Genomic DNA, 22,377 nt, shown 5'->3' with positions numbered 1-22,377 from the left:
AAACTGTTCGCTTGGCTATTTGGTTCACTTTATCGCTTTATCATCCACTGACAGGGGTTTTAAAAAAAAAAGGACTGTACTGTTCTTTTAAAATATTACAATCATTAAGATTTTATCCGAGGTCCAATCGCAGCCAATCGTCCTCCCTGAACCCGGTGTTCAGCTGAGGATCCTCTGCTGACACTGAATCTGTTAGAGATTTACTCTTTCCCTCTGGTGACGTATCAGTTACAACTGTAAACACAAAGCTCCCCGCTGAGCGAGCGGAGCCAGACGACACCGCAGCTCCGGAGTTTAGTAAACCCGCTGTCTGGTCATTTTCGCTTCGCGTCCAAAGAACAGCAGCAGCAGCAGCTCTTTGCCCAGGCGCACTGGATGCAGCAAAGCGTGCAAATCTGCGGAGCGGAGGGCTACCTAGCGGCAGCGCAGTGACAGATGCGCAAAAAAAAACAACAACACTGCTTCACTGTCTGCTGCGGGACCTTCAAAATAAAACACAGAGTTCTTCATGACCACTCAAGCATGGAATTAGCTAACTTTACAAAATTTTCTATGAAAATTAACTGAGCAGATAAATGGAAAAAAAAGACGACTTCGTTATAAACGCTGTTTTTATTTCTTAATTTGCTTACTTATTTTTGCGTTTAACACGATGCATTTATGTATTAATAAACACATAAATAAACGTACCCATTTCATTTATCCAATTTTTTCCCAGTCCTAGCAATAAATCTAACTTCTGTTAACTACATATTGTTTATGTACGCTTACATTTATTTGTAAGAGCGTGTGAACACGCAGAGTTCAATTAAATGTTTGACTGACAGCAAAACACACGTTTTATTTACATGTTTATGTACTTGAGCAATTGAACATAAATGCAGGTTTAAACAGGGATTGATTTTGTCCAAAAACATCCCATTCAATGTCATTGAATGAGGAACTAGACTACCGAGCTTCAAACTACCAGTTTTGCTTTCAAAACTTTTGAAATTCGTGTTTGCAAATTAAAACGCTGAGTCTGACAGTACTTTATTGGACTACATGGACTTGAAATCATTATTACTGAATTGGAATAAAATTTAATTGAATCCCACTTCAATATTTTTCTTTACTTTTTCTATAGGTCTTCTAGTGCAAAATAAAATACAATTATTATTAGATTTATCTGTGATTGTTGTAAACATTAGACTACTAAAATGGATAATCAACTTTAAGTTTTCATATTAGCCCATTTTAATGCGTGGTGTTAAAAAATTAAATAGTGTGTATTTTGTAAAGATAAATAAATAGATTTTTTTAAAGCACCATAACAACAAACAAACAAACAAACGCGTTTACTGTGAAGAGAGTTGTCCGGAAGTGCTCTTCTTGTTGCAGCTCACAGGAACACAGGCAGGCCGCAGTGATTTGGTAGCCGCTGCAGTAGGAGGAAGGACCGCGGTTCTACCCCTTCTATCTTTCAGTTTCGCCTCAAAATTTTCTCGGTGGCTCCTTTTGGTAACACACGGTGACCGGTGTATGTAGAGACGGTGTTTTATGATTCTTTGAGCTGCAGTTTTCACCAACGGACGAAGTGGTTCCCAATCGCCATTTTAATCGCACGTTTTCCCTGACAGAAGCGCTAGCACAACAATGGCTCTGAAAAGAATTCACAAGGTAAGGAAGTGAACGACGAGGCCCTGGATTTCGCAGTTTTGTTGTAGATTGTGAACCTCGGCTACCATTCAGATGCTTGTCCGAGGAGTTTATTGTACCGAGAACCATTTTAAACATTACGAAAAGCTCTTAAAGTTGGTTTTATGTGCCGACGAGGGATCGGCGAAAGGCTGGTGACGGTAGTGATAGCAGCGGTCCGCCGTCTCTTAACTGGTGCCGCTTGAAATGGGCCAACTTAGCTGTTGACGGGTTAGCTCCTCCCGGTCCTTTTTTTCGTGGGGTCACGTTGTGTGGACATTTAATCCCGTTATGTCAGATATTAACGTTAACTTGAAGTTTAACATATCTCCGGCTGTCACGTTATTGAATACAGTGGCGTGTTAGCTGTTGGTGGTGGTCATCCCGGTGGTTGGCTAATTTGGGGAAGCTAAAACGTTCGTTTTATGCTAGCTAGCCGTATTTAACAATATTTTTTCTAGTTTTCCATACAAGAATGGCTTCTTCGGTTGAGACTTAATGTATATCCCGAGGAGTACTTGTATATGACAGCCTAGCTGTCTGACAATTTTTTTGAAAGAAAAACAAAAATTGCAGTAACTTGGTTTGACAGATACCTCTTATGTTAAGCAGCTAACGGCAAGGCTAACCATAGCTCAACAAAGACGCTGGTGCTTAGTAGATAAAACAGCTGATCGTTTATTGGCGTCAAAATGTTTACGTCTTGTAATTATTTTTTCTTTGCCGGTATATATATATATTACTGTATCATCTCATAGGTAACGATTGGTGTAGCGCCAGCTAGCCTTGTGTACCCTTGTAGCTGCTCTCTTTATCCAAACGGCACATTATCAATTCTAATGACGACTAGTCGTGTTGTGTGCGTCTTTCACTAAGTTGTTCCTTGTACACTAAGGATGAGGTAGTCATAGAGAAGTATTTGATAGCTGGTTGTATAATGCTAACATTTTTGACGTTGTGTGAACGGGCCCGTTTGCTTGTTGGTGTGCCTTTGATCGCATGTTGCCATTAAATAAAGAGCAGGACGTCGTTATTTTTAATTGTTCGTGTTTTTCTTTTTTTTTTTTTACTTCTCTTAGCTAAACGTTTTATTGTGTTTTTTTTCTGTTGTAATTCAGTACTGCTAACACATGTTTAATGTAGTTGAGCAGCAAGCGGAGTCTGTGTCTTAACATGACATCCTGTACTACGGTTGAACCTCAACAGATAGCTTGTATGCTAAAGTAGCATTTTCCACTGTAATGTTGCATCGTGCCACACATCGTTTATTACGGCTGTACATAATCATAAAAAAAATGCTGTCATACTAGTATGTGTGTTTTGTTTTTTAGGTTATTCAGTGCAACCTCGATATCAGGAGAAATGACGTTACGTAATAGCTGTTACTGCGCTAATCAAAGCTTACTGCGCTATAGTAGACTCATGTTAAAGGGAATGAACAAGTTCTTGTTGCACTATTTATTTGCAATCTGCAGTTTCAGAGTGAACACTCGAACTGGGGAACTTACACAATTAGGTTCAAATTGATTATATTTCTATTTCAGTTTTATTTTAATATTTCTTAACCGAAACTCTGAAGCAGAATGTGACCAAAAAATGTTTTTGCTTGTTTGTTGTTGTTTTTTTGTCATAGGAATTGAATGATTTGGCTCGGGACCCTCCAGCCCAGTGTTCTGCAGGACCAGTAGGAGATGACAGTAAGTTAAAACGTCAAAATCTGTACTGATTTAAAAAAATAATAATAATAATTGTCTTCATAAAAAGGAATGACTGTGCATTCAGAAGTTTGCATATCCTAAATTTTGTTGCGCAAGAACAGATGAGACTTGTTGATGTACTAACAGGTCTGAGTGCATATTATGATGTTGCACGCAGTGTAGTATCTGTTCAAAGGAATCCAGCCTTAGAAAATAATGGACCTGATCAAAATGAGTTGGGTTTGGATTAAGATTCATGCTGTACGATTGTGATTTTGTCCTGCAATATCAGTTATATTTTCCATAACATTTATGCATAGTTCTTTGATACATAAGTAAGGAACAGAACATGTTTTGACAGTCTGTTTAAAATGTAGAGCAAGCTTTTTATGTACTCATACTGTGCAATAGATTTCTTTACCTAATAAAGTATTTTAATTCTACGCCAGTAGTGAGTTGCTTTGAGTTTAAAGCATTGTTGTAGTAATGTAAATAGAGGGAGGTCTTTCTTTAAGATTTATCACCATGATTTTCCAAACTGCTGACTTTCTGTCTTGCAAACACAAAGTCTCAAAGCGACTGAGAACGCACCGAAACGGTTAGGCGAATTGGAGTATCGAACATTAGAAATAATAAAAAAAAGTAACACATTTCGTCAGGTTTACTTTTTTCTTTGCTTAAAGTTGAGAGTTTCTAAATTGCTTGACTTTTAATGATGAAAACCATTCTTTTACACAATGCCTTTAATTGTTCAAGTTTATTTCTGAAAGTATGACAATATCTATTAATGAACATTTACATGTAAATACGTGGGACTCTAGCCTTGGCCTGTCACGATAACAAATTTTGCTGGACGATTAATTGTGCCAGAAATTATTGCGATAAACGATAACATTGTCGTAATATAATCAATCAGTCATAATAATGTAATTACATCCTCTCAATGATTGATAGACTTTGATTTCCAAATAACATTTAACACTGGGACAGGAAGACATTTTAGGTATCCAAAAAAAATAAAAACAAAACAATAAATTAAATGGATTACAAAGAAAAAGCATGTTAATAATAAGGGTCAGACAGGGAGAAAGGCAAATCTTCCTGTTAACACGTGACAAAAAAACAAAGTGCAAACTAGCTTCTTTGTACTGTGTGCCAAATGTTTGCAGCTTTCTTCAAAATGGCGCCTTTTCAATAGCATTAAAGGGCAGAGTCGCTTTAAAGATTACACAAACAAGCACGCAAGTGGAAATGATCACACCCATTTTAATTTATCATGCAAATAATTGATTTGTTTGTCGTGACTGTATAGATGTTAAAACACATTATAAAAACGGGGATGAAAACCACTTTCCCCTAATTGTGTTGTCAACCCACTTTAGCTTCAAACATACAGTTACTGTATTGGCAACTATGGAAGGTACAACTTGGCATGTAAGACAATTTAGATGCAGAAAATTCTACAAGCTTCTTAAAAAAATAATAATAAAAAAAGTTCCTCTCATTGGCGAAATCTCTGGTCGAGACCCGAAGTCTGCAGACTTTTAAAGAAGTCTGCAGACAGAAATGTCAACATTAACAATGACAAAAGGTGTTAAAGCCCAGAATAACGACACAAGCTTTGTTTTCTCCTGGATCTTTTTTTGGCTTCATCTTTCGTCACCAACATGTCCACATCCCCTTATTTATATTCTCTTCCTGTGACTTCTCAAAGCAGGTTTTTATGTTTTCTTGCCACTCACTGATTAACAGAACATGGCAATAAAAATCTGTCCGAACACTCCAGCATGTCAGCTTAAAGCTTCATAAACATAGCTAACCATACAATAATATACTTTGCCATCATTTAGCACTTGCTTATTTTCATCATAATTTTGATTTGATTCAAGTTAGCCATTCATGCAAAAGTTGTGTTTTACCATTTTCAAGTAATCTTTTATAATTACTTACTAATTGTCTGCTGTAAAGAAGTATCCCTACACAACTCCAGTAAATGGGTCACTCATATTTATTTTGTTTGGAACCCGGGACTCAATTTGCCATATTTCACCTGTCGACTGCCCCAAATGGTGTCCAGAACTTTATTCGATTGGGATATGAATCTGTGAGTTATGAACCAGACCTGGAGCTAGTTTATCTAGCGCCCAGCTGTGTAATCTGGTGATTCCAAGTCAAACTAAAAATAGAAACTAGCTGCAGGAATTTGTCCTTCTCCCCTTTGAAGTCCGTCTTAATGAGTTCTTCCTTAATGCAAAGACTCATAATGACGAAAAAAATTAACTTCACTAAGTTTGCTGACCGCAGCTTTGAAAGTAGGAACGCAGACTGAATGTAAAGCTCAGGCTGTGTCCGTTGGAAAGGAAAATAAAAGTATCAGCACTGAGTCCCGTGCATTGACCTAAATTCAGGAAGCATTTCTCTTTTTGTTGTGTAAACACATCCAGGAAATACCCAGACTTGTTTCTCAAAACAGCGCTGTGTTGTTCTCTTTCTTGCGCTCTTGCACATTCATTTTAACCTTTCCATCAATAAATCTGGGATTTTGCTAATGTTGCTTCAAGTAATTTGTAGTAACTGCTTACTTGAAGTTATATCTGTCCACCATTTTTATTTATTTTTTAAGTCTGGGTGAGGTTCCAATAAACGAGAGAGCTCATCATACCACATGGGTGAGATAATTGTGAATTATTCAGACTTTAGTTTACATTTGGCTCTGATTGGTTGTTTCTGATTGGGAGCGTTTCTGCAGATGGCCGCAGAATCACTGGAAAAAGCTAGAGGAACTTGTTGTTGTTATTCTCATAGATTATCTGTATATTAATATACAGATAAGTTTGGCATGACATAGTGACAGTCTTAACAAATATATATTATTTGTTTTTATATACAAAAGCTACCTACCTCAGCTTTAGTACTGAAAACATTTGGTATGTGTTGAAACATCCAGTTTACAATGCAAAGCAGAAGTGATGATAAAGTAATGTTTTGGTAAAGTAATGTTTCTTTGATTAACTTGCTGGATTAGAAATCAAAAAAACTATTTGGACAAGTGATTCTTAATCTGTTAATCAGTCACCATGGAGATGGATTTAATTTAAGACATACACATACTTTATTGTCACTCAACTGTACATTTAAAAGGTACATATTGAGATAAATTTTGTTACAAGGCTCCAATAATAATAATAAAAGTAAATGATATTAATAAAAGAAAATATCACTATATATTTCCAAGATGGTTGGATATATATTGCATATGTCGCATAAAGTGGTGGCTTAAACAGATTTAAAGAAGCATTTTGCTGTTTTAAACAGTGTACTTTAAGCACCAATAATGTTTGAGCGCCAGCGATTCAACTTCATTGAAGGTGCGCACCGGATTATAAGGCGCACCTTCAATGAATGGCCTATTTTAAAACTTTTTTCATATATAAGGTGCACCGCATTATAAGGCGCATAGAATAGACGCTACGGTTTGGGTTGCCAATTTGTTCCGTACTCTATTATTACACATCCACATTTGTAAAGAAGCGGTCCCCAAGTACTTTATATAGTAGGCTGCCCCAGTCGTTTCACTCACGGCGTTAGTGTTGCGATATTTTCCCCAATTGCTTTCTGGGTAACGCAGACCAACTGACACGCTGCTACTGCAGTCTCCGTCTCTCTTCCCACACCCCTTCCCCCCGGCTTTAAATGCATTATCAAACCTTATTAACAAACCTAAGTTCTGACAACTATCCCAGCATGCACCGCGCACTTCTTCTTCTACGGGGCAAAATGAAGTCTGGGCTGCTTACCGTAGTTGCTAGACCTGTTGTGGCTCAATATTGGTCCATATATAAGGAGCACCGGATTATAAGGCGCACTGTCGGCTTTTGAGGAAATTGAAGGTTTTTAGGTGCGCCTTATAGTGCGGAAAATACTGTACCTTAGTTTAGCTAGCAGTTAGCTTTTAAGAAAACATACATTTAGCATGTTTTATGGACTATTGTATATAGGCCATTGAAAAGAGAGGGAAAGTTAACGGTGGTAAATGGAGTAAGCTCAAACATAATCCTACTGACTCATCAGTCAATAACTTTATAAAACACTAACAATACCACAGGCCTAATGAAGTGATAAATCAATCAAAACTTTTAACATTTCAACCGACGCTTGAATACCAAAACCGATGGTCAAGTGGTTTTCTTAAGCTAGTTTGTTTCTAAGCATATTGAAGCCGTGGCGCGGTCAAACAGGATTTACCACACAAGTGACACAATTGTAAATTATTCAGAATTGTCCACGAAGCCGAAGCTTTTGTGGAAAACTTCGGCTGGGGAAACAAAGCGAACAGTCAGCAGTTAGCGGCTCGGCTAGCCGCTAACTGTTCGCTAACGGCTAACTAGCCTTTAAGTCCAATAAATATGTCCCCTTCAAATCAGGAGCTGTCGCTTAAGAAGTTGACTTTTGTCGGAAAGCTTCTGTTAACATAATGTCAAATATTAGCAAAGTGGGTGAATGCAGTGCATTCTGGGATTTACAGTTTTCTTGTTTTTTTTACACCAGTCTCTTTCTTCCCTGTATTTCAACCCTTCATTGCTTGAGCCACAATTTTAGATATTTTCCTACACTTTTGACACCAGGAGCTGACATTACAGTAATGTTACTGAATTAAGGTGTTTCCTCTAAAGATGTTTTTAGTTAAAAAATCAAACTACTAGCATATTAGCAGGGTCTTACAAACCCTTGTGTTTTTGTATTGTTTTGTTTTTTTAGAAATGTATTTAAAACAACCAACGTATTGACGCAAAGAGAAACCAATCTGTCTGATAAGAGCAGGGTTTTGGGTAGCTGCCCCAAAACAATCCACCTAAACATACAACGCCTCAAAGTTGGTCATTGTCTTAAGAGCTGCCTGTCTCAACACAATTGGCTTTAAAAAAAAAATCTGCGTCTTACTTCTGTTGATGGTCTTTGCATATCGGATCAGTGATTGACTCCTTGATTATTTGGCTGTTATTTCTGGCAGGTTCAAGTTTTCACATTACCAAATTGATTTTGGTAAAAGTCCCCTGATTTGCTGATAATCGGTTAATTAAGAGCTCAAATTAGCATCGTCTGGTTCTTAGCTGGCCTTTTAATTTTTACAAGCGTGACACTGAACCATTTTTATCATCTAATGGCATTTATTTTTGATCTACCTCTGACTTTGGACTTGCCGTGTCTTTCACTGTAGTAATTATCGAATCAGGTCTCTCAGACCCGTACTGTAATACGGGTAGAGAGGTTTTATTTAACCATGTATGGATTTGAGGTTACTGTCCACTAAGCCAGTGTTTTTCAACCACTGTGCCGTGAGTGATCGTCAGGTGTGCAGAGGAAATGATCAAATTTCACCTACCGCATCACAAAAATTTGAAGGTACGACTTATAGTATGGTGCGTTCATAGTCCAGAAAACACGGTAATTGGTCTTAAAAGACTTCTTGAAAACAAATTATCTGCAAATAATGCCATCTTTCAGTGTCTTTGCTGTAGTGACTAGCAGCGTAATCATGTAATTGTATTATCACTAGTTGGCAGTAGGAACAGAGCATTTTACATTAAAACAAGAGAATTAGTGATGCATGAATGTCACGACATTCATGCATCACACACAACAGTGTTGTGGCACTGTTCAGGTGTATTTTTGAAGTGGATATGTTAAGTGCAATTTGAAATAATAAATGTAAAATGTGATCAAAATAAATGTTTGTGTTTATTTGATTCCTATTCAAGACACTTTGATAAGAATGACTATATATGTAATATAGGCGGCTACAGAGGATCTTTGTTTACATTTTTGGTTGGTGGTGTGCCTCGTGATTTTTTTCAATTGAACCAATGTACCTTGGTTCAAAAAAGGTTGAAAAACACTGCTCTAAGCAATAGAGACTTGAGTGAATTAAGCAATGCGTCGATTCAGATATTTGATCTGGAGGATTTTCTTTTGTCGTGTAAAGTAAATGATTTGAATCGCTTTCAGTCCTCACAGAGAACCAGACCCGTTCATTTACATCCAAACTGAACCGTGAGAGGGCAGAGAGGCCGTATGCAAAGTGGCACACCGAGTGAAACGGCAGCATTTTCTCCAACGCCACACTACATCCTGCTCAAACATTTATTTACTTATTTATTTATTAGGACTTTGTGAGATTAGTATATTTTGAATGGATGTGTTAATCAACTAGTCAATTGACAACCCATCATGTTCGACTCTTTTTCTGTACTGTTTAGGTCAAATACTGAAGACTTTCACAAAATGGCGCAGTTTTTTTTATCTGTAATTTTTTTTTCCGTATGGTAACAGCCAGAAAAAGTGGTTTAATTCATAAATGGGGAATTATCTTTTTGTCCTCTGTTGGGTTAGAAACTACTAGCTTAATGCAGGAATATTTCTATTTTGGTACATTTGTTTGATGGTCGGTGTTTGCTGCAATGAGCTTACATGAGGTACATTCCACAGTAATGATAATAAATGAATAAAAAAAAATTGGAAATGTCAGTACAGTCAAAACAGAAACCTCCAGAAACGACAGAAATTTAAAGCAATAAAACAACAAGGGATCAATAATTCCAGTGTTTAAGCTTTACAGGACACATAATTTAAAGTTTTTGTGTTGTTGATTGAATCATAAGAACAAGCTAGATCAGCCCACTGATTTATGCAAATGCACAGAGTTTGACATACACACACACTGTGCTGTACCTGTAAAGCTGCAGCAGACGCTGCCTGGGTGAGCTGATGGTTATCATGACTAAAACACCTGGGACCGACTCCCACGCCGTTGTTTCATGTTTGAGAGTTGAGACTTGTTCAGGTATTACGCCTCACATATTCCTGGAGCGTGAAAGCTTCTTGTTTTCAACTCGGTCCTTTGTGCTAAGTACTGCTATTATTATTAAAAACACTGTACTCGTGTGGAAGTGCATATATAGTCTTTCCTTGCTGTAAAGATGTTTACCTGTTAAAAACAAAAAAAGTGCACAATGCTGTCTTTGTTTGGCAACACTAGCTGTGTTTCCATTGACCTTATTGTGAAAATTGGAAATACGAGAACACATTTGCTTAATAAAAACATGGCAATTAAAAAATAAAATAAAAATTGTGGTTTTATCGGACTTTTACTGTCCTCATCTGTGAGACGTAGCAAAATCTGTGGGCATTTAGAGACTGGAAACGGAGAGTTTGTAGTTTCGATTAGAGAAATAAAATGTGATTTCTCAGCATTGTATCCGCTGATCAGCGATCAAGATGAGATCAACCGTCTCTGATGTCTATTTGGTTCGTTTGGTTCTCCTATTGCTTACTTTTGTCCAGTTCAGTGTTTCAAAGAAAGTATTTTGTGAGCGTTTCAGTCCTCTACAATAACAAGTCACTGTGTTGGAAGCATGATTTGTCAATCAATTCATACTAGTAAAGAAAAAAGCTCATGAACCCAACAACTCAAAACATAACAAACTTTAAATTCAGCCGCCTTGGGGAGCGTTTTAGTCTGTTTTACTGATTGGGTGTGGATTTTAAGCGTGTTTTGGGTTCCTTTAAGACGCTAACTCCTCACCATGAGAAACATCACTGTCGCTATCTGTGTGTCATTTCCTGCCATCCAACATCAAATAAAACAATCTACAAAGGAGGTTTTTTCTCGTGATGCAAAATTTCTGTGGGTTTTTGTTGTTTTTCACATTGACACATCTTCGCAGGCAGAACGATGCTTGGACACATTCTTTTTTTCTTTCTTTTTTTTACGTATTTGTCACACTATTTTGCACATCAAAACGCCTTCAGCAGGAGTACTTTTTAAAATCTACCCGTCTTGTATAGAAAAAAAAAAAAGCAGTATTTGGAGTGAGTTTCAAGCTTCCTATCGAACAAACATGCGACCTTATTCATTATAACATGATATTCTTCGCGTTTCATAACCAACTTCTGTTTTTTGTTTGTTTCAGTGTTTCACTGGCAAGCCACAATAATGGGACCTGTAAGTATTCACATGCTCACCTCCTACCGTTTTGCTTTAATGTTCCTTATTGAGTTTTGCATGAGCTCTGCGTAGAACGTCAACTTTGGCTGTCGTTTTTTGCTGCACATCAACCGGAATGTGTCTTTCTGCTTCAGAATGACAGTCCTTACCAGAGCGGGGTTTTCTTCTTGACCATACACTTCCCCACAGACTACCCCTTCAAACCGCCAAAGGTAACTAGGACGTAGACGCAGAGACGTGCGTGTGAAGAAGCCGCGTGATTGAAGTAACCATAAATTGTGTAGACTTCCTCAAAAAAACAAAAAAAAATGATGGTATAGTTTCCTGCGCTGCTTGTTGCATAGCCTCCTTACGGCGCCGTTTCTCTGCTTTCAGGTTGCGTTTACCACAAGAATCTACCACCCAAATATCAACAGCAACGGCAGCATCTGCCTTGACATTCTGCGATCACAGTGGTCTCCAGCTCTCACCATCTCCAAAGGTGAGCTGCTCTCTGCAAGCTGATGACGCAAAGCAGCCGTTTCTTTTTTTTTTTTCTTTTTTTTTTCTTTTTTTGTTGAAATTACTTCCTATGTACCATGCTGTCCTCTTGCTGAGGTCCTTTAAATGTCAGATTTTTGCATGATTTATTTGATTTATATCTTGTCGCAGTAAGCAATAAATCAATTAATCACATGATAAATTAAAACAAGCTCAATAATCTCCATTTGCATGATTTATTGCTTTTCCCTTTTCTCTCTCCTTCTACCAAAACCTGGATAACTAAAGTCTTCAGCTCACCTCCCTTCCCCCCATTTCTTTTTATTTATTTTGAATGACACTTTTGTTTACTTCTGAGATTTCATCATTCATTTTACTTGTTGTTTCTGTTGTTTGCTTTTGGATAGCTAAATGTTCATTAGAGTTTAAAGTTTATCAATATTTTGCGTTATGCCATTGTCATTATATTACTTTGAAAATGGTCTCCAAACAGCAATATTATCGTTTATGACACTAACTTCTGCTGATGGCATCAAAACTTAAACGATCGTATTGTTTTCCTGTGCTTCATTTCAGTTCTCCTGTCTATCTGCTCCCTGCTGTGCGACCCGAACCCGGACGACCCCTTAGTACCCGAGATCGCCCGCATCTACAAGACTGACAGGGAAAAGTACGCTGACATCTCTTCTTTTTATCTTTTCCTTGTTTTCCTAGGATTCATTTTGTTTCAGTTTTCATGTATCCGTGACGATCAGCAGTGCAGATGGACAGATGACAGGCCTGTGTCGCTGTGCTAGGAGCGTTTCACACTCAGGATGCCATTGGCTCACAGTTGGCTTTGGGCTAAAAGTGTTTTGTCTGTTTAGCTTTAGTGTTAATTTTCAAGAGCATAACCAATTCTAGAAAATACAGGAAAAAAAAAACAATCAAGGAAGCTGTTGAACAAATTAAACCATCCCTGACAGGTTTGATTAAGCTAGAAAAAGCATATATACATTTAGCATGAAGATAGTTTTCCATGCTCGTTTACTAGGTCTAGTAAACGATCTGTGCGTTTATTACAGAGATGCCCGGGTCAGAATCTTTCTAGCAAATGTCCATGTCTGGTTTTGTAAATCTTTGACCTGCCACAACCAGTTTGAATCTAATTTAATTTATCTTTAAGACGATCAAAGAACAGGATTCAAAATATTTAATCTAGGTTACGTTCACACAGGCAGATGCGACCCAAATCTGATTTTTTTTTTTTGTCTTTCTTTCCTCATATCTGACTTTTTCACTGCAGTCTCAACGACCCAATTCTGATCCTTTCACCCCCCCAGAAAAGTCCACTGTGTACCACTTACAAATTCAAATACGCTTGCAATTATTTTCAAAGTCCCAACGGTCACCTTGCGTTTCGTCCGACTTTTACGTCATTGATGTGAGTTTTGCGTCATAATTCTGCACTGGAAGAAGCAAGATGCTCCAAATCAGGACGCAAGCAACGACAAATTATGATTATGAACTTATGAATAAGTGTCACTGAAGCGCATCATGTCACCCAAGCAGAATTCTCCACAGAAGCTCCTGTCGACGCTCCACAAAATGCCATTGCTTTCTTTTCATGTTATGATTTTGTGACGTAATATTATGACTTTATTCTCGTACGACTTAATTTTTGTAATTGTATTATTTTCCTTTTGTTAGCGTGGCCCTAACACTGCGTCGTACAATCGAACCTAAATGTGTTCAGATTATTTAGGTGCTTCAACTTTCCTATTATTTAATGTGTGAACCACTTAGCAGCTGCTAACAAGTCGTAGCTCTTTTCTGCTTTCCTTTTCCTTTTTCTTTTTTTTGTTTGTTAGAATGCAGGAAAGTTTAAATATGAAAAGACGAATCTAACCTTGTTTTTTTTTTTGTTTTTTTTTTTGTCTCATCTGTCCGCAGGTACAACAAAATAGCCCGGGAATGGACACAAAAGTATGCAATGTAGTGCTGGGGGTAGAAACATGGCCAACCACCTCTACGACGTAAGGCTAGGGGGAGATTCAGATGTAAAGAGAGAGAAAAGAAAAAAAAACGACAAAAAAACAAATACAAAAAAAAAACATACAAAACAAATGAGAAGTTTAAAAACAAGATCTTGTTGGTTTCCATTGGAGTGCTTTCTTTGAGCCATGCCCCTCCTTCACCACAGCACCTGTAAAACTCCCTCTGTACCCCCCTGTCCCACCCCCTCTCTGTTTGACTGTCTCCCCCCCCATCCTGCCTCCCAGCTCATCTGCCCATCCTCCAGTGTACAGACTCAACATTAAAATAGAAAATGTCTCCTCTTGACCATACTCTTTCCATCCCCATGTTGGTTTCTTTTTTCTTTTTTTTTTTGTTTTGGATCCCATCGCTCCACTTCCTCGTTTGATTCCATTTCGACATCCAAGCAGGCTGGGCTGTCGCCCCCCAAACCCCGCCCCCTCCACCATATGTTCCCCTTATTCCTGCATGCCTGCACCCTCCTTTTTACTCATCTTTACTAAAAGCATTCCTCTTTAGAAACTGTAAAATTTTGAGGGGATCTTTGTGTTTTTTTTTTTTTCCCTTTTTTGGGGGGTGGGGTGGGGGGGAGAAGGGTTAAAAAAAGAGGGACTTTTTACAGTTCACCTTTTTCTCATTTTGTTGAAATTTCCATCTGCGAAGGTGTCGATTCAAGAAAGCAATTTTCACACGTGAGTCGAAGGGCACTCTGTATTTTATAAAATAAAAAAAATAAAAAAACTGCATAAGTCATAGCAGGCTGTGTATAATGGAGAGAGAGAGAAAAAAAACTCATGGCCTATTTTGCTCTTCTGTTGGATTCTATGAAAGGACTTGAATTTATTCACACACCTCATTCTCCTCATTATCCCCCTGACCTCCTCTCCCCCTTCCACCCCCTCCACCCAGGTGAGAACCCCATCATACACACGGGCACACACACATTGCACGCACAGCTGTAACCCTACCCCCACCCCTCCGTCTCCACCTTTTTTTTTTTTTTTTTTTTTTTTCTTTACTCTCAAAGTGGAGATTCTGGACCAGCTATTTAAGCATTTTCTTAGTTTATAACCTGTTTCTTTTTTTATTATTATTTTTTCTTTCTCTGCTCCATCTTTCTTTTAGGTTGCTTCTTTCCCTCTTTATTATTATTATTATTATTATTTTTTGTTTGTTCTATTTACCCTCCCGCCCCCTTTTACCTTTTTGCTATTGTCAAATTTAGCGGCTAACATCTGAAATGGCTACGGGACTGGCTTGGGCTCTGGGTGCGAGGAGAACCCACTCTTCTTGCACAAAACCTCTGTATATTGAATTACCTGAGAGGCTCGTTGAGCTTTGTGTGTTGATTAAACTGTGTAATAAAAACCTCCGACTTCTGTGTTGACTCGTCGTCAGGCTCGTTTGAAAAGACGTCCAGGCTGCGGCAGCGCTCAGCGTTTCGTCACATTCATGGTGAAGTTCTTTGGAAATTTGTCTTTTTTTTTTTCCCTTGAGTCGTCTTTTAGGAAACAACTGAGCGGAAACTCAAATGACAATTTTTTTTTTATTTTCAAGGGAATACAAAAAGCCGAGACACTGGTTTTAAGTTTTAAGTTTTAAGATGGAATGTTTTCATGGATGTAAATGGACACCAGAAGAAGCAATTAACTTAATTTATTCATGGTTGAAATACAATCATAAAAGATGGGATGGGTTTTTCTGTTTTTGTTTTTACTATATTTTTAAGTAATGTTTGGATTTTTAGGCCTTACTTTTCTGACATTCAAAAACCAGAAATCTGAATTTCAGAAGCAAACTTAATTTTAATGTATTTTGATATGTAGAGATAAGCTTTTAGTTTTTCGTTTTGTGCAAAATCACACTTATGTTTTCGTCCATTCCAACCTTTATTTTTTGATTTACTGGAGGAACACAAGGAAAAATAAATGTATCAGCTTTTAGGGATTGATGACAATCCTAATGGATTTTGTGGGAATTCATGTAGAATTAATTTTACATCATTTGTAAATCAATTATACTGTCAAAGATTACATGTTCTTGTTTAAAAAATCTATTTACTCTAGTTTGCTCCAGCATCTATCTGAACTGCTATATTGAGTCAAACTTGTAAAACAGCTTTTTGCTTCCTAGAATTATAAACATTCATTTGCTTATTTTAATTCTGCTTTAATTTATTTTTTACAAATAAAACGAATCTAGGTCGATATTTTGCACTTAAATATTCTCCTATTTATGAAACTTCTACCTTTCTTATTTATCCAGTTTTTAATTTCAGAAACGGACGTTTAAGTGTGGCTCATTTTACAAGAAAGTAATTTTGTCGCCCTCTGGTGGAACCTTGTAGTTATTTCAATTCGAAATGCATCATTGATCAAAAAGGGAAATTAAATGCAAGTCATATTCAAAGAGTTGTAGCTGCTGAAGACTGTGGGCCGAAAGGATTTCCTGTTGCGGTCTGTACTACAGTGGTTCTCAAGAAGCCTCCGACTGACGACACTTTTGCCGTAAAGCAACCTCATAAAGAGGATTCTGACGGTTGTTTGTAATTCTATTGATTTTTTTTTTACGAAGAATCCGCCTTTGGACCACCTTCAGAGCTTTACGAGCAGCACTAGCCTTCATTACTTGGTTTATGATCATAAACGTTTATTAAAACATGCATGTATGTAGGTTTCTACACAAACGATTATTTTTAATTGTATAGCTTCCTTTTGGTCTGGGAAGCGACACTGACGCATTTAAAATGAGAGCTCTCAGCTTGCTGAAATATCTAGCGGAACGCCTTTGCACGAGGAATTATTCCTCGTGTTTTACTTCAGCTTCGTTTAATAGAGAAGAAGAAAAACTTCGTCAACTGTGCTATTGTTTAACTTCAGTCTAAAGAGAAGCCGGATGTACCTTGCCCATAAACATCTTGTTTTCCATGAGCTTGCTCCAGATTGGTCTATCCGAAGTGACGTAGCAGTAAAGGGGACGGACAGAGTTTCCGTGAAGCTAACCGGTTGACCTTGCTGCTTAACGTTGACCGAATACAACCCACAGCGTAGAGAAAACGCGACAGGTCCAAGTTTACGTGAAAGCTGGTTGATACCTCTGTGTCCGATGGCAGCGGTCCACAGCTCCGGTTTCAGGTTAACCAAAGGTATAGTATTAAAGCTAGCTAATAGCATGCTAGCTTTACATGAGTTATTTAATTAGCGCTGAATGCAAGGCGGCGCGTGTCTTTCTGCCACCTATAGCACTATTAGGCAGCTTTACTACCGACTGCAGAGCAATTACTCGGCCTAAGCGACATACTAAGCTGTTTTAACCTGTGAAATGTAAGAAAGTGGGACATATTTCCTCTGTTTCGTCTCTTGCTTCGCATGGTAACCCGGGTGATATTTATCTAACCTACTGGTCGGCCATCTGAGCTCCAGTTTGCATCTTTAATTGGTTAAACAGGTAATCTAGGCCCAACAGCCATGACTGCTGATCCTGCAGACGGGAAACTTTAAAAAAAAACAAGACCTCTGTTTCTCTTGTCTTGTTGCCTCTGTATCATGTGACCGGCTAGATCAGGATAAATCTTGTATAACAGGCAGTTTCACATTGTTATTGTCAGACGTTTCCATTGTTCAGTGTTCAGAATGTGTTCAAGCTTTTATCTTGACATTCTGGAGAAAGTTTGTAGTATTTTCCAGATCCAGCATCTGTCTGATTGTCGATCTCTGTATGGTGAAGGAAGACAGATTACTGTAAGGATCTGCATTTCAAGACTACAATTTATAATTGTCCATCAGGGCCGTATGAAGAAGAATAAGGGCCGCTGGGCTGGAGCCAGTTTTAGTGCCGTGTCCTAAAGAGAAAAAGATGTTTTACTCATGCAAGTCACAGTACGTTGATAGGTAGGTCTACACGTTAGAAGGTATGAACTGATGGATGGATTATTTAAAACACCTGGCAGATTCCATGTTGGTCCCAAAACGACGCGCTATATGTTGTTACATAATTTTCAAATATTTAAGTTTTGTTAAAATTAATAAAAATCCAGCAGTACTTAAAAAAAAAAAAAACACAACGTGTGAGAAATGAACCCAAGAGTTTAATAACATGCACAGTACAAAAAAAAACCCCATTAAAATAGAAAAGTTTATGAGGCCGCCCCCAAAACTCGGAGCCCTGGGGTAGTGCCCTTGGAAGCCTTTTCTAATGTGTTCTCCATTTATTTTTCTATCTAATCTCCTGTCTCGTCACATTTATTCATCTGCAACCAAACCTGTAAGAGTGAACAACCAATAAGATTATCCCTTCTCCTTTTTTATTGTTTTTTTTTTTTTTGTTGTTTAACGTTTTCCTCTGTCCAGAACATTTCTTGGTTGCCGTGCCAGTGGCCGTCATCTCGGCAGCTGCGGGTTTCCTGGTCAGCCGCTACCTGAGCAGCCGCAGCTGCAAGAAGCATCCTGTGAACGCTTACTTCAGCAAAGACAGCCCCAAAGTGGTGCACAGCTTCGACATGGAGGACATCGGCACCAAGGCCGTCTACTGCCGCTGCTGGAGGTCTAAAAAGGTTAGACACTCACCGAAAAACTGCAATATGTGATTTAAGATCCAACACAGAGGAATTTTCTACTGTAAGTCTGAACACTTTTTGTTGTTGTTTAGGAAAGAAAAGCTTACTTGATTTCATTGTAAATATTAGTAATTATATAATAATTGTAATATAATGTGCGTCAGAACGCAGGATCAGTGAGGAGCTTTAGTTTTAGTTTACTTAGAATTGCCTGAATTCTTTCTATTTGCTAAATGCCAAATAGAAATAAGAAAACTTATTTCCTGCTAAGAAAACGTAGCAAGAAAATATATCTCATTTTTAGATATGTTTTGTAACTTTCTCGGACAAGTCAGATGTATAAACATAACATTTTGTTATTTTAGTTTACTTTGTTCCTGCTGTAGGAAGTGCTATCATAACATGCTACTAATAACAGTTATATCATAAAATAATGAATCAAAACTGTTTTCTTAAGTTAAAAGCTGAAAACGTTTGATAGGTCACCTTAAAAAAGTGATTAAAATTTTATTAGAGATACACCGATCTTCTTTTTCCACTTCCGAAACCGATACGGATAGCTGAGGGTTAGTATCGGTACCTACAGGAAAAACATCGCTGAATTAACTTAAAACGTTTTTTTTTTTACAATAAATATGCTGAATTACAAATTCATTTGCTAACTCTGCACCAGTACAGCACATTAAAACACACCAACTGCTTCACAAGATTGGTCAAACATGTAAAAACAACTTCAGTCTGTTCAGTCAGCGACATTAGGAGAATAAATAAAGAAACTGACAAAAACAACAGGTTGACTCTCTTGGTCGACATGTAAAAAGTAATTTCCAATATACCTTAAGAAAGTACAATTAGGGATTATAAATGTAAAGTAAAATGAATAATAAAGCATAGAAATATACTGAATAGATTTGCTCTTATGGATCGGGTACATTATGACCGATACGGGATTTTAGAATTTTTTTCTATATAGGAACTGATACAGATATTAATATCAAATCGGGGTGTCTTATAAAAGCTCAATAAGTGTTGTAAGGCATTCAGACGTCTCAGTGGGAAATGGCTTCTTTCAAAGTAGCTACTACTTCTCTACTGGAAATAGTTCAGATACTCTTCTTCTCTCAATAACAACATCCACACCAAAGACGGTTGTCCTCAGCAGGACAGGTGTGATGCGTCCACTGACCTGCCGTGTGTTTTGTATCGTACCAACCCAACAATGAACATGTGTGTATTTAAAGTGTTACGGTATTTCCATGTTTCCTGCAGTTCCCGTACTGCGACGGCGCCCACACCAAGCACAACGAGGAAACCGGAGATAACGTGGGGCCGCTCATCATCAAAAGGAAAGACGCGTAGCGCACCGCTGGAGATGAACCCCCCCTGTCCGCCGACCCGCCCGATCATTCGTCAGTACCGCTGTGTTCTCCCTGCGAACGAATCCAGAACAAGCCAGAACACACTGCAGATGTTCTTTTATGTTTTTTGTTTTGTTTTGTTCTTTTCATAATTCGAAAAATTGCCGCACTGATCAACATGTTTGAAACGGGATCCAGGTCAAGGGACTGCGACAGTCATTGCGGTTAGCGTTGGGGCATCGGTTCCTGGGGTTGTCGCCCATGAACGGAGCAGGCGGTCTAAACATGAAATCGCTACCGCGCTTCTTCATCGGTCCAGCGTTTATGTCGAACCCAGCACTGGCCTTATTATATCTTTTGTTTGCTGAATATGGCAACCCATATGAATGTGACATGAAATATTCAAGTTTGTTTTGCCGCTTTATAGCAACGTTTGTCTTAAACGGGGGAGAAAAATGTTTAATGTTGAAACACTACCTGCTGTTTGTGTGCAGCTTCCTGATCAAACTGCGTCTGAAGGTTAAAACCTTTTAATGGATCTATTTTGCTTCTTCATCAGATTGATTTTTTTTTCTCTTTTTTTTTCGTGTACTGGCTGCAGCGTGGTTGAGTCAGTGTGCTGTTATATTGTTAATAAAACATGTTGAGTGATCTAATTTGTTGGCACAACTTTTTTTTCTGTTTTTTTTTTTTTTGTAGTTTTGGGGCCAAACTTCACCTCAGTTTTAACCTGGAGGGCCTTGTTTATGGATTAACATTGTGTGGGCATAATAAGTCAACAGCTCAATGTGGCGACTGCAGTGTGTGTGTGTGTGTGTGTGTGTGTGTGCGTTTGTGTGTGTGTGTGTGGTCTTGGCCGAAGGGGGCTGCCGCTGCCGCTGTGCTGCAGTGTCCACCAGCACCAGTGGCCATTTTAAGACGGGTGGCTGTATTTGTGTTGACCACTAGAAGACGCTGTGTTTACACGGATGGTCCAGGCCAGACGGTGTAGTAACCGTGGGCCCCTGCCTCCATAGTGACACGCACGCTCGCTCACACACGGATGCACACGCACGAGGTGTCTGGCTGCGTGCCAGATGCACGGAGGACTCTCAGAAGAGGTGGAGTGGACTCCGGCGCTCCTGCGTGGAGGAGTCACCTCCTGTATCAGGCGGCGCCGTTTGGACAGGGAGCGGAGTTAAAAGGTAAAACCAATGACGGCAGATGAGAGATGTTGCTCTTCATCAGTAGTTATAATCTGAACTTTAACGTAGTTAAACTAGTTTTCATCTCTCTTTTTTTTTTGTAAAATAATGTTACTGAATTTCTAAATTAATAAAATTAACGTGTGTATGTTACAGTGTTATTAGGAATTATGCATATCATTACCTCGTTGCTTTAATTAAAACAGCCAATCTGCTCGTAGCTTTGGAACTACATATTTTTAAACAGCATGGCCTTAAGAGTAATGGAAGGCACTTCTTTATGTTCAATACACATCAGCTGCCTATTAATTAAAAAAAAAGTGGCAGTGTAGTGCCGTTTTATAGTAAAATTAAGAAACTATTATGCAAAAAATTATGTACATATCAATCATGACTTAATTTGATGCCCTGGAATTGGGCCTTTGTCTCTTTAAGAAGCCCCTGCTCTTTCGGACACACTGCCCTTTCGGACACACTGCCCTCAGCATGTCATCACAACAGTGTTTCTCAATTAAGTGTTTGCAAATGTTCTTTGGTGTGCTGGACTGAGAAATAGTTAATATGATTACCTCTCTTCCACCAGGTGTTTGCTAATTGCTGCTGCCGCTAGTCTGAGGAGCTGAGTGGGGAAGGCGTCTTCTGTCATGGCAACACTGCAGGTATGATTTTGTTGAGAGGATAGCATCATAAGATATAAAGGTCAAAAAAGTCAAAGTTACATAATGTAGCTCCTTTAGATGACCCACATTCTGGTGGGGTCTAATAATCTGATCAGTTTGTGTTAACCGGTTGTTGCGTACTATTCTGTTAGCTTTCACACTTTTACTGTGTGTTTCATGATTGAACATACTTTCACATAGCCAAATGTATCTTTTCTGTAATTTCAAAGAAGGGCAAACCCCATGTCAGTCAAAAACAAAAATTTTTGTTGCTCTAATTACATAATTTACATCCTGGTATCAAATAGGATAACGTACTCAGACATGTTAATAATTTGTTGTTTAACTTTTTAAAAAGTCTGTTGCATATTTTTAAGCTACATACTAAATACTCTCAACTTATCGTGTCATTTTAAATGAGTCATACTGATGACATTTGAAAAAAAATAATAAAGAAAAACAATGTAAATGAGAGTTCTAGTGCTCTTGGGCTCCCCCTGTTGGTTGGAGGCCTGATTAGTTTGCCTTTACCTTGGGGCCGCTCTTACAACTGCAAAAGCATAGGCTCTCTGGAGAAGCTGCACATAATAAATTTATTAGGAATAAATTTAGGTTAATAAAATTTGCATTGATTTGTATCGATGCTGTTATCAATGTGTATGTTGCAGATGTAAGTAGATAATAAAAATAATAAATATGAACAAAAGAATCGTTCTTTTCATATGTAAAAAAAATATAATTTTTAC

The 22,377-nt window shown here is 38.2% G+C and overlaps 2 protein-coding genes across 2 annotated transcripts; both read left to right on the top strand.

Annotated features, from left to right (window-relative positions):
• Positions 1-1,338: 1,338 nt before the first annotated feature.
• Positions 1,339-15,262, top strand: ube2d2 (ubiquitin-conjugating enzyme E2D 2 (UBC4/5 homolog, yeast)). Its single transcript, XM_008419843.3, has 7 exons — positions 1,339-1,659; positions 3,311-3,374; positions 11,345-11,376; positions 11,514-11,591; positions 11,755-11,860; positions 12,436-12,529; positions 13,792-15,262. Exons 1-7 carry the CDS (start codon positions 1,636-1,638, stop codon positions 13,835-13,837), a joined length of 444 nt encoding a protein of 147 aa, XP_008418065.1. The 5' UTR covers positions 1,339-1,635; the 3' UTR covers positions 13,838-15,262.
• Positions 15,263-16,828: 1,566 nt separating this feature from the next.
• On the top strand, positions 16,829-20,444 carry zgc:110843 (CDGSH iron-sulfur domain-containing protein 1). Its single transcript, XM_008419842.3, has 3 exons — positions 16,829-17,020; positions 18,225-18,427; positions 19,700-20,444. Exons 1-3 carry the CDS (start codon positions 16,981-16,983, stop codon positions 19,787-19,789), a joined length of 333 nt encoding a protein of 110 aa, XP_008418064.1. The 5' UTR covers positions 16,829-16,980; the 3' UTR covers positions 19,790-20,444.
• The last annotated feature ends 1,933 nt before the right edge of the window (positions 20,445-22,377 follow it).

The sequence above is a fragment of the Poecilia reticulata genome, chromosome 10 (assembly GCF_904066995.2).
Source record: "Poecilia reticulata chromosome 10, P_reticulata-male-v2, whole genome shotgun sequence".
Taxonomy (NCBI): domain Eukaryota; kingdom Metazoa; phylum Chordata; class Actinopteri; order Cyprinodontiformes; family Poeciliidae; genus Poecilia; species Poecilia reticulata.
The sequence above is the reverse complement of the archived record's forward strand: the minus strand, read 5'-3'. Positions and strand labels throughout refer to the sequence as shown.

Coding starts and splice junctions, on each gene's coding strand:
- ube2d2 (XM_008419843.3), top strand. CDS start 1,636: ATGGCTCTGAAAAGAATTCACAAG. Junction 11,377..11,513: donor AAGCCACAATAATGGGACCT/GTAAGTATTCAC, acceptor TTTCTGCTTCAG/AATGACAGTCCTTACCAGAG. Junction 11,592..11,754: donor ACCCCTTCAAACCGCCAAAG/GTAACTAGGACG, acceptor CTCTGCTTTCAG/GTTGCGTTTACCACAAGAAT.
- zgc:110843 (XM_008419842.3), top strand. CDS start 16,981: ATGGCAGCGGTCCACAGCTCCGGTTTCAGGTTAACCAAAG. Junction 17,021..18,224: donor CGGTTTCAGGTTAACCAAAG/GTATAGTATTAA, acceptor TCCTCTGTCCAG/AACATTTCTTGGTTGCCGTG. Junction 18,428..19,699: donor GCTGCTGGAGGTCTAAAAAG/GTTAGACACTCA, acceptor TGTTTCCTGCAG/TTCCCGTACTGCGACGGCGC.